The following is a 17,038-nucleotide window of genomic DNA, read 5'->3' on the forward strand; positions in this document are numbered from 1 at the left end:
GTTCCTCAAGAATCATGGGATTTACAGCTTCGGATGTTCGGCTACATCACTTACGGATTTCCGAGAATCTTCGGTTATGTTTTACAAGTCATTAAATATTCCATCTCAGTCCCTCTCGACCGAGGTGGTTTTGGTGGATGGAATCTAATGCTGACCTTGAAAACCAGCATGGTAACCCTACCTCCTTTCCAAACTGAGCCTCGCCGAGGACCACACCGTCAGTTATCAATGAATTGTTTTAGAACCACGGGTCCCGTCAGGTCGAAATCGCTCAAGAGGCTATGGTTTCGATCGGCCAATCGAATTCGCCTCCGGAAATGTTTACAAATGTGTGATTATTTTCGTAGTCAGAAGAAAACCTTGGAAGGACTTATTCCAGTATTCAATTTAGTTCTATCTGGACATACTTATTTTAATTCTGCCAACAAGACAACTTTTATTTCTCTTCGTCCGCACGAGAATGTGAGTCACAATAGAACAAGTTAATCATCCATGTAAGTATTCACTTTATTCTTAGTTGCCGGCTACGCTAAATTTCGCACTTCGTCTATGTGTTTCTTGCCAAGTGCCCTTTTAGATACTTATTTCTTTTACTTTAGGCTAAAACAATAGACTCTCGATCGATTTCGACCTAACGGGACCCGTGGTTCTAAAACAATTTATTGACGATGATACGTTAAATTTAGCGGCCTCAAAAAGATCAGATGTGTTCTGATGTGTTCTTGCAGGAATGAGACTCGTGTAGCAAATTATTGCAACTACAAATTAAGTAGAGACAGAAAAAATCCTGGCCCTCCAACATATGTTGACCCTAACAAAACAATAGTAGCTCCCTACAGTCAAGGTAAAGAGTTAGTTTTTAGACAGAATGCAGGACTACAATGTGTTGCAATGAGTTTGTGTTCTATGATTTACAATAACACACAAGGTATCAGCTCAGCAAATGCTCATATACAAATAATGAATATTGAAAATCAGCTTTATTCAAGTTTTTCACGATTAGCCAGACAGGTGTATTTAATGCGGTCACAATTGCCAACAGCATTATCAACTAGAATACGGTGAAAGCTACTCTGGTACTGTTCACCAAGAAATTGCTATAGAAGGATATCAGTAATGTACATCTTTACAAAGAGCCTTTGAGCTGCTCATATTTTAAAGCTACACCAATTTTGTATTAACAGTAGGGTGTATTACGGTAATAGTAACACGGGGTTTAAAATATTTGGTTTTCACGTCAGAGATTTTTATGATAGAGGGCAGCCTCAAGGTACATGTATTCTTCTCGAAGTACTGTCTCCTGATAGTTAAGTGCATTATTTTCAGAGTATACATAACAATGATATATTTGAAGTGAGAGGAGTACAAATTGAGAACATTCAAAATAGGATGGTTTCTCCAAACACTCTGAATGAAACCATAAACTTTAATCTAAGTTGTGCAGTAGCTCTACACTCTCTTTGCTACTCTATAATGAATCATGTAATTACTGGAGTTACAACTCATCCTTACCTGCCATTGTTGACAAAGGCAAAAAGATGTGTTGTAAATGAAGTTTAGAACACAACCAGCAATCACCAGTTAATCTTCCAAGAACTGTAGATGTTTGTGAAACTGAAGTAAATTTGGATAATTTGTTTAAGAGTGAAGGACTATTAACTGATTCACTTCAAAGCAAGTCAATTCTTGAGAATGAAATAATACATAATAGTGAATGTACAGGGTTTTTCATATCATTTTCTTCGTACTGCATCAGTTGTACCTTTAAACCCACAAAAAGATCAAAATATGCGTATTCCCCCTTACTTTATAATAAAAGAGACATCCCTATTCAGTACACTAAAAACATAAATGGAATGGCTTCACTAGTTGATGCCATTAGAAAAATACTAGAGAAATATAATACTCTTCATGTAAAGTATTTGACAGAAAGGAAAGAAAAATTGATGATTAAACATAGAAAAAAAAACAATAATATAAAGCAATGGAGCCAGCAGAGAAAAAAAATATCATTGGAGAAAAAACAATTCAGGGATATGAAAAATAAACAGGAGATACAGAAAAACTGTCCCAAAAATACAAAACAATGGATACTGGGTAATCAGTATCTTCAGGATGCACTAGCCTTGACTGAATGCATTGAATATCACCCTCTGTTTGTGAAGCAGTTCTGAATCTATTTAATAACTCTGTGAATGGTTGGTCATCCTTTTGTCTCATATTTTTAATCAACTCTATCATCTTGAAAAGTATCCAGGAATGGCACAAATTGTAAACATTTTTATTTTCTTCAAAGACAAATTTTCTTCAAATTGGTGGAATTTAATACAAATCACCTACTGTAATAATGCTAAGTCCTGAAATAGGCAGTTGTTCGATGTTGACAATATTTATTTTAGTTTTTGATGGATGTGCAGTAGCAAAGTATCAATTATTATCAGTTTTAAATCTGACAGTGCCATTCTCACTTGTGTTTACTGTTGGTCTGACATTGATGTAATATTGTCATCCGATTCTTTAGGGATTGCATACCAAGAGAAAAAACAGTTACAGGATCAAACAATAATTACACACAAACTTAGGCAAATGTAAGCACAAAAAACAAAGTTTATTTCCAACAGAAAGCCCGGGTGAACGCAAATATGCGTCTAGTTTAAAATACAAATGGACAAGTAGCCTTTGGTGAAATGAAATATTCAAACAAAAAATGGTTTATACAATTTAGAAACTGTACAGCTACCCTTGTTGAACCTGGATATTGATAATGGGTATTTCCTACCAGGTCATGCTGATGGTGGAAGTGAGAAACAAGAACCACGAGGTCATGAAGCAGCACAAAGGAGGGTGCACCTTATGAACATTGTTACTGCTCATTAGAAGCTGAGAAACTTTGCCCCTTCCCTCACAAGATCTCAATGTCAATTCTCCCTACCCTATGCCATACTTCTCTTATAATTTGGCTCTGAGAATTACATAATGGACAATATCCCCAAGTTGATGTTTTTCTTTCTCTCTCGTCATCTTTCTGTTTGATAATGTATTTATATTATAAGGAGAAATTACTTATCATTCACTCCTGGAAGTGAAAGGGTTAAAGAGAGGAAATTAACTGTTACAGGTGTTCAGTTGTGTTGAAATATTCTGAAATTCTTTCAAACACCAGCTTTTTAGTCACCTTTCCCCTCTTGGTGTTGAAAAGATGCTTGTGATGATTATAAGCTTTTATTAGCAAGTGAACATACCGGTGTTACAGCGGATATGGTCCCCCTTCGCAGATTTGGACCCCCCCTACCAAACTTTGCTTTTAAGCATCATTTGTATCATATTTGGTAACTAATTCTATTTGCAAGCTTGTTGTCGATGTTCTTTTCAATCACAACACAACATTCCTCAACAAAGGTAGAGAAAAACAGCCATTTTGTTCCAATTCTGGCGCATTTATTATAGCGAGTCGTACGGTATACGCAAGAATTAGATGCGAACAAACTACTGCATTCAAACCATTAAAATTTTCACAATAAATCTTTGCTTCTTGTGATGAGAATCAACATTGATACAAACGCCATAACAACAGTGGAGATTGTTGTGTCCAGTCACAAAAATAACTCAGTCTGATTTTCTTATTAAATAACATGAAACAGTTTCCGAACAAGAACGAAGTAACTACTCCTACTACGAGTCGTTCGTAAAGCCATTATAAGTAAAAATGTTTCTACTCTGAACTATTGGAACTCTCAGCTTATTTTCAAATGCAAATCAACATTAATGTCTACGTCTTAACAAAAGAGGAGACTATTTCATCGAACTCAATCTTATTTTCTAATTTTAACGATTATTAACTGTTGAGGGATTTGAAATGACACCTTAACAATTACGAAGACGTCTAAGGTCTGGCGATCTGCAGACAATGCAGAGCCATTTGCCCTCCGGGGCAGTCTTAAATCCCTCGCAGCTCATGTGCAACCATTCCTCGTACAACTCGCACTATACCATGTCGCCCCAACACTCGGGCAATGAACAATATCAAAATAAATTAGTGTCACAAGTTTGTCTCTTATTGTATCTAGCGGTGTTCGGCTATCGCGGAAAAGGCTCAAAAACAACCTTACACCAAACATTAAACTAAATGAATAAAGGGGTAAGTTTCTAAAGAAACTGTGGTGCTGCGTCGGTGGGAGAGTATAGCAGGTAATTTAGTGTTAACAACTGGGTTGAAAACGTAAATTAGCCACCGTAAAGAGTAAAAAAGCTGACGTTTCGAGCATTAGCCCTTCGTCAGAGTTTTGACGGTGGCTATTTTACGTTGTCAACCCAGTTGATAACACTAAATTACCTATCAAACTAAATGCTTGCGCGTTTTCCTTTGGTCAAAAGAAACATCTGACGGGGCATTTTCCAGCTGCTCGTTCGTATGCATTGGCGATACGCATGTTTTGAATTAAAAACATACTTTAGTACGCACTGGAACGCAAAGAATTATCTATTTTTTACGAAAGCCAAGAAGGGACTTCAGACTTCAGACTTATAAAATATGACTTAAAAGAGTTAAGACTCGAGGTTTTACACTTCACGGAATCATAGCTCTCACTACAGAATTCTGTCGTCGGTCTTAATTCAATGTTCAGTATTCAAAAGGTGAAAAAAAATCTTTAAATCCGTCAATGTGCGTCTTTATGTTTCAGTTAGTGGAAAGTCCCTGATCCTTAATGGTTTTAGTCATTCTATTTAAGATTTGAGTGAGTGGTGCTTTAATTAATGTTTATTATGTTCTGAAACAGGTTGCTACATCTTAGCGTCCTTCTAAACACGCTATGTCTATCACAGTATGTTTTACATGTTTACACACCTGATCTAAACAAAGATTCTGGCGTCGAGAGGGGTAATACAATAAGAAGCTACTTCTCTCAAGAATTTACTAACGCTGAAATTGCTGGTTTTTTAGCTTTACAACATGGGATAGTACTCTCAGTGCGTACTTTATAACGAATTTTGCAACGTTTGGGACCTAAAAGGGCGAGATGTGACAATGAAGCACCCCTTGAGCGAATAGTGGCTGATATTCTCGAAGAATTGGAGAACTTGCGTGGTCCCTTTATGGGCAATCGTCAACTAACGAGGTGCTTGAGGCGAAAGTACAATTTGCAAGTAAGAAGAGATACTGTTATGAAATCCCTTCGCGTTATAGACCCTGAAGGAGTGGAGGGTCGTCAAAGACGTAGGCTAAAGCGACGAAGATATGTCACCCCCGGGCCAAACTTCTTATGGCACGTTGACGGATGGGATAAGCTCGCACCCTTTGTCTTTTTCGTTCACGGCGCAGTAGACGGCTTCTCGAAGCGAATTCTTTGGTTAGAAGTCAATTCCACAAACAAGAATCCCAGAGTTATTGCCTCAAACTACCTAAATGCAGTTCAACAACTTGGAGGTGTTCCAAGAAGGATGCGCTGTGACAGGGGAACTGAAAACGCAATCATTGGCACTCCTCCACAATTCTTTCGTTGGTATGACGATGACCAATTCGCAGGAAATCAACGCATTGAAGCCTGGTGGTCTAAATTTCGAGAGGGTGGAGGGGGGTGGTGGATAAACTTTTTTAGAGACCTCCGTGATTGTGGTTTGTACCATGACGATCTTGTGGTAGAGTTGTGGAATACACATAACATTCAGCGACAACAACGACTGGGAATAGAGGGTGGAAAACCAGACGTCATGTTTTTTAAACCCGAAATCTATGGAACACACAACTACTTGATGAATGTGGACATCGAAGATGTAACTCTGTGCAAAGAAATGTATGCTGAGAGCTGTGTCGAGAATAACGAGGATTTAGAAGAACTAGTGAGATTGATCAAACCAGATTATTCTCCACCCTCAAATGAACGCGAGGCTCTTAAATTGTACTCTGAGATCGTCCAATTTCTTAAAATGGATGACTTAATCTGACCGTTGTGGTTTTCTCTCGCCGCATTTTATCGGTTTTCGCCTCTCGTCTCGAGTGTTAACTAGTGTGGGAAAAGCACATAACAAGTAAAGATAAAGCAACGGTTCTATTACTTATATTATGTTGTCCGTATGTGGCATTTTCATGTCCCGTAATAAAGCTATTTCAAGTACTTTTTCGTTAGGATGTCCGAAAGAGAATAACTTGTCATAACTAGAACATAACTGTAATAATACTATAAGAGAACATAACGTTGTAAATTGTTCTAACTCTGATGCAAATGTTGAATGGTTAGCTAGTCTATGGATCGATAATATACAAAATCTTCGAGTATTAACTAAAAATATCAATGATAGCGTCAAAAAGGTCGATTGCCAGGGAGGTCCCAGAATCTATGAAAATTATGGAATGACGCCGCCTACTTTGTTTTCCTAGAACCTCTTAATTATCTAACTGTGCTTGAGTAGTCATAATTGAAGCTTATTATTACATAGATTTCACACTCGTCAAAACATGTGGTTCAATTATGCCTTCTTAAAGGCAGGCAAGAAGAGGAGAAGAGGAACAGTGGGGAACTGTCGAGGAATGAACGTGGCATTTTTATAACAGATCAGTCAACATCTTACTTACTACGCCATTTCAATTAACTCATGTGTGTCGTTGAAATAACACCTAGACTTTCCTAATACTCCTCCTTACTCAACTAAACTCTAACAGCCTTAGTTGTGTCCTTGAACAGAAACATCTCATTAATGAAAAATTAACAAAACATTTAAACGGTTAAACTGCTACAAGCACTTTTCACATTGACTGGTGAGTTCTAAGAACCTTTACGAAAATGCATTTACAGGGTCAATAGCTCTTGGCCTCATTTCTGTTTCATACTCGAAACAGTCCACGAGAATACCCCGAAGGGAAGCACCAACCGTGTCTGGCAAGAATTCTAGTGAGCGCGGGCATTCTTTCTTCCTCATTATGGCAATAAGCGACTCAACGTCGCTGTCGAAATCATCACTTTTCCTTCCAGCCGCTGCTTCCTTACCTTCCAACAGTTGCTCCCAACATTCCCTCTCGGTGAAAAGTTCAACGAGCGTACATGCCAATGACCAGAAATCTGAATGGATTGCTGCTTTCCTCCTCTCAAGCAGACATTCGGGGGCCATGTAAGAGGGAGTTCCTCAGATTGCTGAGCTAGTCGTGTGAGTATGGGATTGCGCGGACTTCAGTTTGCCCATGTCGCACAGCTTTGTAATGTGAGTTTTCTCGGCTACCAGCACATTGGCAAGTTTTATGTCTCTGTGAAGTAAAGGAGGTTTCAAATTGTGAAAGTAGGCAACAGCTAACGAAACTTGCTTCCCAACATCCAGCTTATTGTGAATATGAAAGCGATCTTCGCAGTTATGAACACTACTTAAGCAGTAGTGAAAAGAAGGCCTGAAAAGAAGGCTCTAGAAGTCTGAAGACACTTGGCGTTTTGTATTTTAACATGCTTCACTGCGACCTCGGTTCTGGCCCACACGCCCCCGTACACGACACCAAAGGAACCTCGGTCAATTTCATCTCTCGCTGCAAAGTTAATTTCTTCCTTTTCCACAACAGGCAGTGGGGTGTAGTTCGCCTTAGCGCTTGAGTCGGAAGCAGAGACACTCGGAGGTTCCAAATCACTCAAATTGCAAACCAAAACTGGCTCCGACGTAGTCCTTTGTTCCCCGCGGTGCACCTCGATATGATAATTACCTGGTAAAGAAACTGGCAGACAGCAATGTTTGTTTCCTGCTTTGATCTGGATTCCATCACGATACCACACGTACCATGCATTTGGTGACATATAGCAGGATGATACAACTCCGCATATCAGCTGTTTGTCATCGTAACCCCAAACTTCAGATGGAGGGTGCACGATAAGGCTACTGGATTGCGCATCTGCGTGAGGAAACACTACCTTGAAACCTTCTTCAGACGTTGGGTCGTCACTCCGTTGAAGAAAGACTTTTTCACCTTTAGAAATGTCGACAACGTTGAAGCCATAGTCCAGTGGGTCAAAATTGGTTAACGGCATTTCTTGAATTATAAGATCTTGAAAAGAATAAACGTCGTAGGCACTGTGCTCTTGAGAATGACATAACTCTCATAACCACATCGGAAAATGACGAGTTTTTAACGCTTTCGTAGGTAATGTGCAGTTTATTACCACTGACAGTTTGATCAGGGAAGGGGCTTTTTCTTACCCGGTTCTTTAACACTAGGAGGACGCTTTGGTTTTCTTCTTGTGCTGACGTCTTTGGTGTGCTAGTCTCCATAAGATGTTCGAAATCTCCAGATATCTGTGTTTTCCTAGCACCCATAAACACGTCCTGCGTTTGAAATGTGTCTTCGTCATTCGGGGATAAATCGGCTGGCTTTCTGCAAGCTTCTTCTTGCGAAGCGCCATTCGCTGATCCTAGACGTGAAAATCAGTTAACGTGAAATCGGCTGGCAAAAAGGCCCCGTGATTTTAGATACTCTTGAAAGGTAAAGGTTTTTCCATCAGTATCAGTGAATGTTGTTATCCTTTCCTGTGCGTAGTTACCTAAATGCAAACACATGTTGTCTAGGGCACCAAACTTAGGCACTTGTTCTGGGAAGAAAAACTTTGTGGCTTTTTCCTTAAGAAAATCCACCGAAATCTCATCGCCATCACTGTTCGTGAACTCACGGACGCCTCCACCGTCTTTCAGTCTTACTTGTTTAAAGCGAGAGTTACCGGAGGAACGGTGAGGCCAGTACAGTACATTTTCCGTTGCTTTACTGTCTTCTTATCCACTTGAGTTCGGGCGGCGTGGGTTTTTCGTTTTTCATCTTTAGCTCCATTTTTTTTTTGTCGACTAGATTCCTAATTCTGGCCTCTTTTTGAACTGCGGAAAAAATTATTAATCACGTCATGTTGCATGCAGTTTTTTTTTCAATAATAGAAAATATGACGAAAGAGAAAGAGTTTATAACTGCAATGAGCTTCAGTCTTTTGGGTGAGCAGCTCCAGTTCTTTCTATTCTATCGGCATCAGAGATTTTATTCAGTCCCGTGGTCCAAAATGATTTTAAAGTAATAAGGCACACATGAAAATCATTCCCTTCCCACTATCATGCAAAATGATCATAAGGGAGAAATACGGGGTTATATATGCAAATGATGTGAAGTAGGGTTTCCAGGAACCTTAAATTTTGTGGGGTTAGAAATACTACGTTTGTAAGCTTTTGGCAAGCTCCCCTAAAGGGGCAACATACCTTCTGATATCTGGGCTCCGCTGATTTCAGCTGTTAAAGCCTTTATCTTTCCTGCATGACCTATAGCCAGTCCCATGCTTTCAAACTGAGTATCTGAAATCATTTTCAAGGTATGCATACTGTTAACCTGTTAGAAAGTAATACAGGCGTCACTTTTAGCAGTGGAGGCGAATAGATTGTTCACCACAACAATTCTCCTTCATCATGCAGTGGATTTTATTTTGACATGGGTGCTTGTAATTTCATCTTTTTTGTCATCACACTTGTTATTCTCTTTGCCATCATTATTCAAATACACTGGCCACTAAGGACGTAACTTCACGGTAGCTATTTGATACATTTGACACATTTGACGCCTATGAGTCTCCCCTCAACAATTGAAATTTACCTCGTGTTGCTCAAATATTGGTTTTAACTCCTGCATAGCAGAATTCTTTAGGAAAAGGGCCAGCTGTGAGATAAAATGAAGATATTTACTATACGGCCGCTGCCACGCAACATTATGGTAAGAAGATAAAAAACTTCGTAAATCATTGCACACTCTTGTGACAAATGTTGCAATTGAAAACTACAGGCACTTGTAACATTTCAAGGCTAGTTTCTCTCAAAATCATTCACTGAAAAAGAACAAAAACTTTGTCTGTATCCACTACGAGGTAAATCATGCATATTTGTGTTGTAATTCAAAAAGAGGTGACCGCACTGAGTACTCGGGCTCGTTAAGGCATGGCTCAGGATGATAAAATTCCCCCCCGCGAAGTCAATCGCGCCTGGAGAAAAACATTTCAAAATGGCGGCAAAGATGGCGGACATTGTGGCACATCGAAGTTTCGGAAACTCTGTCGTTCTCTTATATTCTGAGGCTTGTTTGTGTTAGAGGTCTGTAATCACTTGGCAAGAATATGTAGGTAAGAAATTTTTTATCACTGCTTCCTTTTAAACGTTGTTTAAAGGTGTTGCTTGTTGCGCGTCCTTCGATTGAATTCAGTGTGAGTTCGATCAGACTAGATCATTGTTGACCGACAGGAAAGCTACGTATTACTTTCATCGCCGAGCAGGTGTTAATTTAGTTCCACGCTTTTTTAATTCAATATGTTTCGGACGAAGCGTGAGAAATTGAAATTGTTTTGTGTTGTTAGAGAATCTTTCTTTTGATCAGCGTAACCTGTGTTAAGGTCCAACTTACAAACGTGGAGAGAAAGGGACATTTGTAAGAAGAAAAGCATTTTGTTAGCTTAAGTTTAAATCATCTTTCGTAAAGGAATTTATGATTTAGTTCTGAAAAAAGAATTCTGGTGAACCATTGCCCTTTTATCAAAAGTCCTAATATGAAAGTTAACCATGAGAACTAACAATACAGTCATTACTTTCAAAATCACTTGAGTAGATTTAATTTTCTCGACATTATTCATCATGCACTTGGCAAATGTTACAGTTTGAGCTCATTTTGTTCAATGAATCCTTTAGAAGCATAAATAAATTGATGACTTAAAAATTGCTGTACAAAATTAAATATTGCAACATGATTAATCATGAAGATTTAGATATATGAAAAATTCACATATTTGCACTGCGGTGGAAAGATGAAATTAGAAGATCCTCGCAGCTAAGAACACTACTGAAACTAGTAGTTGTAAGTAGGACCTGAAAAAAATTTCAGGCCCGTACGGGATTTGAACCCATGACCTCTGCGATACCGGTGCAGCGCTCTACCAATTGAGCTAACAAGCCAACTGGGAGCTGGTCAATGAATTGGGTACAAATAAACATCCGAGTGAATGAAGATTTAGATATATGAAAAATTCACATATTTGCACTGCGGTGGAAAGATGAAATTAGAAGATCCTCGCAGCTAAGAACACTACTGAAACTAGTAGTTGTAAGTAGGACCTGAAAAAAATTTCAGGCCCGTACGGGATTTGAACCCATGACCTCTGCGATACCGGTGCAGCGCTCTACCAATTGAGCTAACAAGCCAACTGGGAGCTGGTCAATGAATTGGGTACAAATAAACATCCGAGTGAATGAAGATTTAGATATATGAAAAATTCACATATTTGCACTGCGGTGGAAAGATGAAATTAGAAGATCCTCGCAGCTAAGAACACTACTGAAACTAGTAGTTGTAAGTAGGACCTGAAAAAAATTTCAGGCCCGTACGGGATTTGAACCCATGACCTCTGCGATACCGGTGCAGCGCTCTACCAATTGAGCTAACAAGCCAACTGGGAGCTGGTCAATGAATTGGGTACAAATAAACATCCGAGTGAATGAAGATTTAGATATATGAAAAATTCACATATTTGCACTGCGGTGGAAAGATGAAATTAGAAGATCCTCGCAGCTAAGAACACTACTGAAACTAGTAGTTGTAAGTAGGACCTGAAAAAAATTTCAGGCCCGTACGGGATTTGAACCCATGACCTCTGCGATACCGGTGCAGCGCTCTACCAATTGAGCTAACAAGCCAACTGGGAGCTGGTCAATGAATTGGGTACAAATAAACATCCGAGTGAATGAAGATTTAGATATATGAAAAATTCACATATTTGCACTGCGGTGGAAAGATGAAATTAGAAGATCCTCGCAGCTAAGAACACTACTGAAACTAGTAGTTGTAAGTAGGACCTGAAAAAAATTTCAGGCCCGTACGGGATTTGAACCCATGACCTCTGCGATACCGGTGCAGCGCTCTACCAATTGAGCTAACAAGCCAACTGGGAGCTGGTCTAAATCTTCATTCACTCGGATGTTTATTTGTACCCAATTCATTGACCAGCTCCCAGTTGGCTTGTTAGCTCAATTGGTAGAGCGCTGCACCGGTATCGCAGAGGTCATGGGTTCAAATCCCGTACGGGCCTGAAATTTTTTTCAGGTCCTACTTACAACTACTAGTTTCAGTAGTGTTCTTAGCTGCGAGGATCTTCTAATTTCATCTTTCCACCGCAGTGCAAATATGTGAATTTTTCATATTTCTAAATCTTCATTCACTCGGATGTTTATTTGTACCCAATTCATTGACCAGCTCCCAGTTGGCTTGTTAGCTCAATTGGTAGAGCGCTGCACCGGTATCGCAGAGGTCATGGGTTCAAATCCCGTACGGGCCTGAAATTTTTTTCAGGTCCTACTTACAACTACTAGTTTCAGTAGTGTTCTTAGCTGCGAGGATCTTCTAATTTCATGATTAATCATGTTGTTGCTGTTCTTTTTTAGATTTCTACCATGCTACATTGCCTTCAGTTATGTTCCAGATCTACATACATGTAGGATACTCGTATTTATCAGTTGGATTGTTATACTAAAGTTCCTCAAAATGGTATGTATTAAATAGTTTTTTTGGTGCTTTTTCATGCTTACAGCACATGTGGAACCCACTGAAGACAGCTTTTCTTTGGACTTAATGTTGAGGACTGTAAATATTAATTATTTTCAGGGCTTGGAAAAATATTATGCAAATCACAAAATATCAGCACGTATTATATGTTAAAACATTGAATAATTTGAAGTGTTTATTTAGGAAGGTGAATGGTGATCTTCCATATTTTCAGTAGCTCAGTGGCAACTTTATTTTTCCTCCATGTTTTTGCTATAACTGGATCTTTTTTCATGTGGTTCTCTGTGGGATTTTTTTTGAAGACTTTGTTGAAGTTGGCTGACCACTCAGTAATTGCTTCATTTATGTCCTTGTATTTCTTTAGAACTTGTACTTGAATGTGTGCCAGGTGATTTAAGAAGTGTTCTTTGTGGTATCTTGAGCTTGAATTTTTTGTTGCATTTTTTTTAAGTTTTTCATATAACATAACATCTTTGGTTGTGCCAAGAATCTCTGAAAGAGCTTTTGCTGTTTTGCTGGATGGTAAAAAATCTTCAGATAATTTTGGTTTCTTAGCCAGTGGTTCACCTGTCTCATTTTGCACTGTTTCACTCAGCTGCTGTGGTTCCGGAATCTGATTATTTTCTAGGTTTTCAGTACTCTCTTCTTCATCAATTAATAGAGTTGTATCTTCAGCTTCTTCTTCACATTCACCATCACTCTCAAATGACTGATCTTGAACTGGCAGATTTTGTTGCATGCATTCTTCTCTATTATGGTTTTCTTCATTGGGAATTCTGGTAGCTGGGATTTTGATTCCGCTTTGAATGCATTCTTCCCAGCAGTGTTGAAGGAAAATTTTCTCCATTCTGATATTGGAGGAGCGAAAGTGGTGAAGGGAAGGTCCTTGCTCCCTGAATTCAATTTCCTCAGGACCATCAAAGAACTCAATGCAGTCTTCATCCTCAATTTCTCTCCACCAAACTCCTTCTCCCGGTACAAGGAAGTCAGCAATAGACTGAAGGTGAGCCTCCCAGTGCCTAGCATGTGTGTTGATGACATCTTTGGGTAAAACTGTGTTTCCCAGCTTTGGTAGGGCTTTGCTGATGTTGCTGATTTCCTTTTCTTGCCTGATGATGCAGGTCACAGCTGTGTTTCCTCCTGAAGTCTTCTCTGCTTGCATATGCAGAACTGCATTGCTCACTAAGCTTTCAACTCGGTTGTTCCAGGTCTTCCTGGTGATGTCGGTCAGCTCCTCAAACAACCTCTCAAACATTTCTGCATTAGTTGAACGGTGTGAAGCAAGACGAAGAAGAAAGGCAGAATGAGATACACATGCATGGAAGTATATGCCAAAGAGCTTTCTGCTTGTTAGGGCTCTAGTTGGGGTCATCACTTTACGGCACAAAATTGCATGCCTCCAACACAGGTTATGCAACCTTAATATCAACTTTGGTGACCTCTTTCTGTCCTGGCCATAAAAAATTTCCACCATTTCGCACAGGGTGGCCAGCAAAGCTCTCACATCATGGGTTGTTGTCTGGTAAAGGGCTATAGTTAAGTAGATTAGTGTCTTGCGATTATCTACTCCTCGTTTTTTCTCTTTGTTAAGTTGGACAGCTAGTATTTCTTTAAGTTTTATGAGTGTATCAATGTCAGAAATGTGATGTGGGATGTCTTCCAGAATGTTTTTAATGTGATTCATGGAGCAGTGAAGAGCTTCAAAACACAGTACCTCATAGGACTGGAGGTTGAGACTTTCCACAGAAACACTCTCATCCCCAAACAACAGTGCTGGAATTCTTGTTGCCCCTCCAAGTTCTTCATTTAAAATTTTTGCAAGTTCTGGTTTGGTCTTGTCTGAATCTCCAAGTCCTCTTGCTTCAATTTCAGCTCGTAGCTCGTTGACCTTGAGATCTTTTAATGGGTTCAAGAGTTGTTTTGCCTCTTTTCCTTTCCTTCCTGCTAACACCAGCTGTTGCCGTTCGGTCAATGTTCTGTACTTTCTTTGGGCCATGTAATCTAGATCGTGGCACATGCTTAAATGCCCATCACAACCTGGGCAACCATAATGCCCTCCATGCTGATTTCCACATTCAAAGTTTGCTGCAGGGTTGTCTCCATTCATGAATCTCATCTCATCTTCTACTTCAACATCCTCTTCTGTTTTCACTTTTTGGGTTAAATTTACTAAATCATCATGTCTGGCTGGAACAAATTTTATCTGATCTTCAATGCTGGAACTGCTCTGCCTATATATATAGAGTACAGTATATACAGATAGGGCCTCTCCACTGTTGCCTGGACATCCACATCTTTTCCATATTGAACTCTAGCTTCTGCATCAGAGAGATGAATTGCTGGGTCATACATCTCTCTCACACAAAAGAGCATGTGACCATAATTTGAAAGGGTTGAATGGTCATGCCAAATCAGCCAATGCCTCTTCCGCTGAAAGCTTTTCAGCCTTTGTTTGATTTCATCATGTGTTCCCCTTATATCCTCACTGATCTTTTCTAGCTCTGCACGAATCTCACTTTCACTGAGCTCTTCATAAAATGCATCATTTTTTATTCGAAGGAGGTTTTTTTTTTTAATCAATGCTTCTTTTCTAATGTCTTGGAAGGGAATTTTCCTTGCTTGCAAGTGGCATTTCTTCTGCTCTATCTCTCCCTGTGCATTTATAGCCAATTTGGTAATCTCTCTTTCTATCACTGGCTCTCCTATGTTAAATTTGCCACTCTCTATTCCCTCATGGATGCTTTGCTTGAGTTGTTTATTTGATTGCATCACAGGCACAGAAATTTCTCCCCCCTTTTGCTTCCTCGTAGCTCTGCGTACCCTGAATCCTGGAAAATTAATCAAACCTTTTCTTACATGAGGCTAGAGAAATGATAAAAACCCATGAAAGTATTATAGGGTCACACATTCATCATTAACTTGACTTAGACTGTTGTATGCATTCTTATTACTTCAGGCCTTCTTCTTCTACTTTTAAATTCTAAATTTTAACTCTTAAATCTCACTGTTCTTTAATTAATAAATCAAATTTTGTTCAATCCTAATACACAATTTCTTTTGCTTATAAATGATATTGCAGAGATGTAACTCTCCACTGTCGGCTTAGTTACAAATTTACCACTTTTTTTACCTGTAAGGCCATCCTCTGAATTGAGATGCACTTCTGATGGGGGCTTAAATCTGGTAATGTCTACTTTTTTTGACTTCAAAAAGGCTTTGACTAATTGCCCTCCATTGCCAGGTGTCAAATCATTTCCCTTGGTTTTGATGTTGTACATTCTGGCTTTTTCTGACCAGTTTGGAGGACCATCAGGCCATGACTCTACATCTGCAAGTAGCTGGTCCAACTTTCCTTCTATGTTAGCAGGTGAAGCTGTGTGGGATCGTTCCCTGACCTTTGGTGGGGTCGTTTTTGCTCTCTCCTCGGCCTCTTCAAAGGTTTCAAAGGACAGGGCCATTCTTTGGACTTGTCTTGAACTGTAAGACTGTCGAAGGCTAAGGTGAACTGCACTGTCATTTTGTGACATTTTGGTCTCTAGTTCTTTTTTTGTTTGCCTTCGCTCATTTCTCTTCATTTTTTTCTTTTCAGCAGGTGAAGGCTTCTTTTGAAGACCCGCTTCAGGGACAAGCACTAGAATGTCACTTAGTGATTTTTGAAAGTTTTCCTGGCATTTTTCATTGTAAGTGGCATATATTGCTTCCCTAATGCTTTTTAATTTCCTTTTTGTGACCTTAGGTTCTCTCTGACATTGTCTCTTGACATTTGTGTTAAGTTCAGTCAGAGGTCCTTTCCTAGCCCCTCTGCAAAACTTACTTATAGGGAAGGTAGATTGTAATTGAGAGTTGAATAAAAGACAGGCCTGGCAGCTGGTCAACGAGTGATCTTTTTTCCCTTCTTTACTAATTACTTTGCCCTCATTCCAGTTCATTGAGGAAAATGCTTTTAGGTATGCTTCTTTTTCGGTTTTACTTCTCCAGTTGTAAAATTTTTCATCAATGGTTCTGTAATGCCGCATGAAGTCTTCCCGTTTTATGTGTAGCCCAGGGTATTCTTGAAAATGTTCATTGAAGATTTTAAATCTATCTTGCAGCAACCTAGCAGCAAACTTTGTATTTCCTTCACCGGGAATCCTTTCAGTTTTGCTTAAACTTTTAGTTTCTCTAAGAAACACTCTTGCCCAAGCACATTCAATCTTTAAAGACATCTTTGTTGCCTTGGCAGAGGATATGGGATTTGATATTGTGTTCTAATTAAACACAAGTTGGAACTCTCCACGCTGCTACTTGAACTAGCTAACTGCTCGAAATTTAAGACAAATTGCGCGCCAAAAACTAAGGAGCTCATGTAACATGTAATACGAGCCGCGTTTGCGGACCACTTTATTCATTCATCAACTAATATAAAGTCTACGAAGGTTTGAATGGACCATTGCCATTCTTCATCGATTTTTTATTAAAGAATTACGGAAATATTAAGAAAACACTACCTTGAAATGTATT

The 17,038-nt window shown here is 39.2% G+C and overlaps 1 protein-coding gene and 1 long non-coding RNA gene across 3 annotated transcripts; one reads left to right on the plus strand and one right to left on the minus strand.

Annotated features, from left to right (window-relative positions):
* The first annotated feature begins 9,987 nt into the window (after positions 1-9,987).
* LOC131780726 (uncharacterized) lies at positions 9,988-16,404 on the plus strand. 2 transcript variants are annotated; one of them, XR_009339900.2, is made up of 4 exons: positions 9,988-10,112; positions 12,418-12,520; positions 15,836-16,038; positions 16,128-16,404. It is a non-coding gene; the product is annotated as an uncharacterized lncRNA (long non-coding RNA). The 2 variants fall into 2 exon arrangements; XR_009339899.2 differs by lacking the exon at positions 15,836-16,038.
* On the minus strand, positions 12,714-14,654 carry LOC136281572 (uncharacterized). Its single transcript, XM_066168242.1, has one exon. It carries the CDS (start codon positions 14,652-14,654, stop codon positions 12,714-12,716), a length of 1,941 nt encoding a protein of 646 aa, XP_066024339.1.
* Positions 16,405-17,038: the final 634 nt, after the last annotated feature.

The sequence above is a fragment of the Pocillopora verrucosa genome, chromosome 6 (assembly GCF_036669915.1).
Source record: "Pocillopora verrucosa isolate sample1 chromosome 6, ASM3666991v2, whole genome shotgun sequence".
Lineage (NCBI taxonomy): Eukaryota > Metazoa > Cnidaria > Anthozoa > Scleractinia > Pocilloporidae > Pocillopora > Pocillopora verrucosa.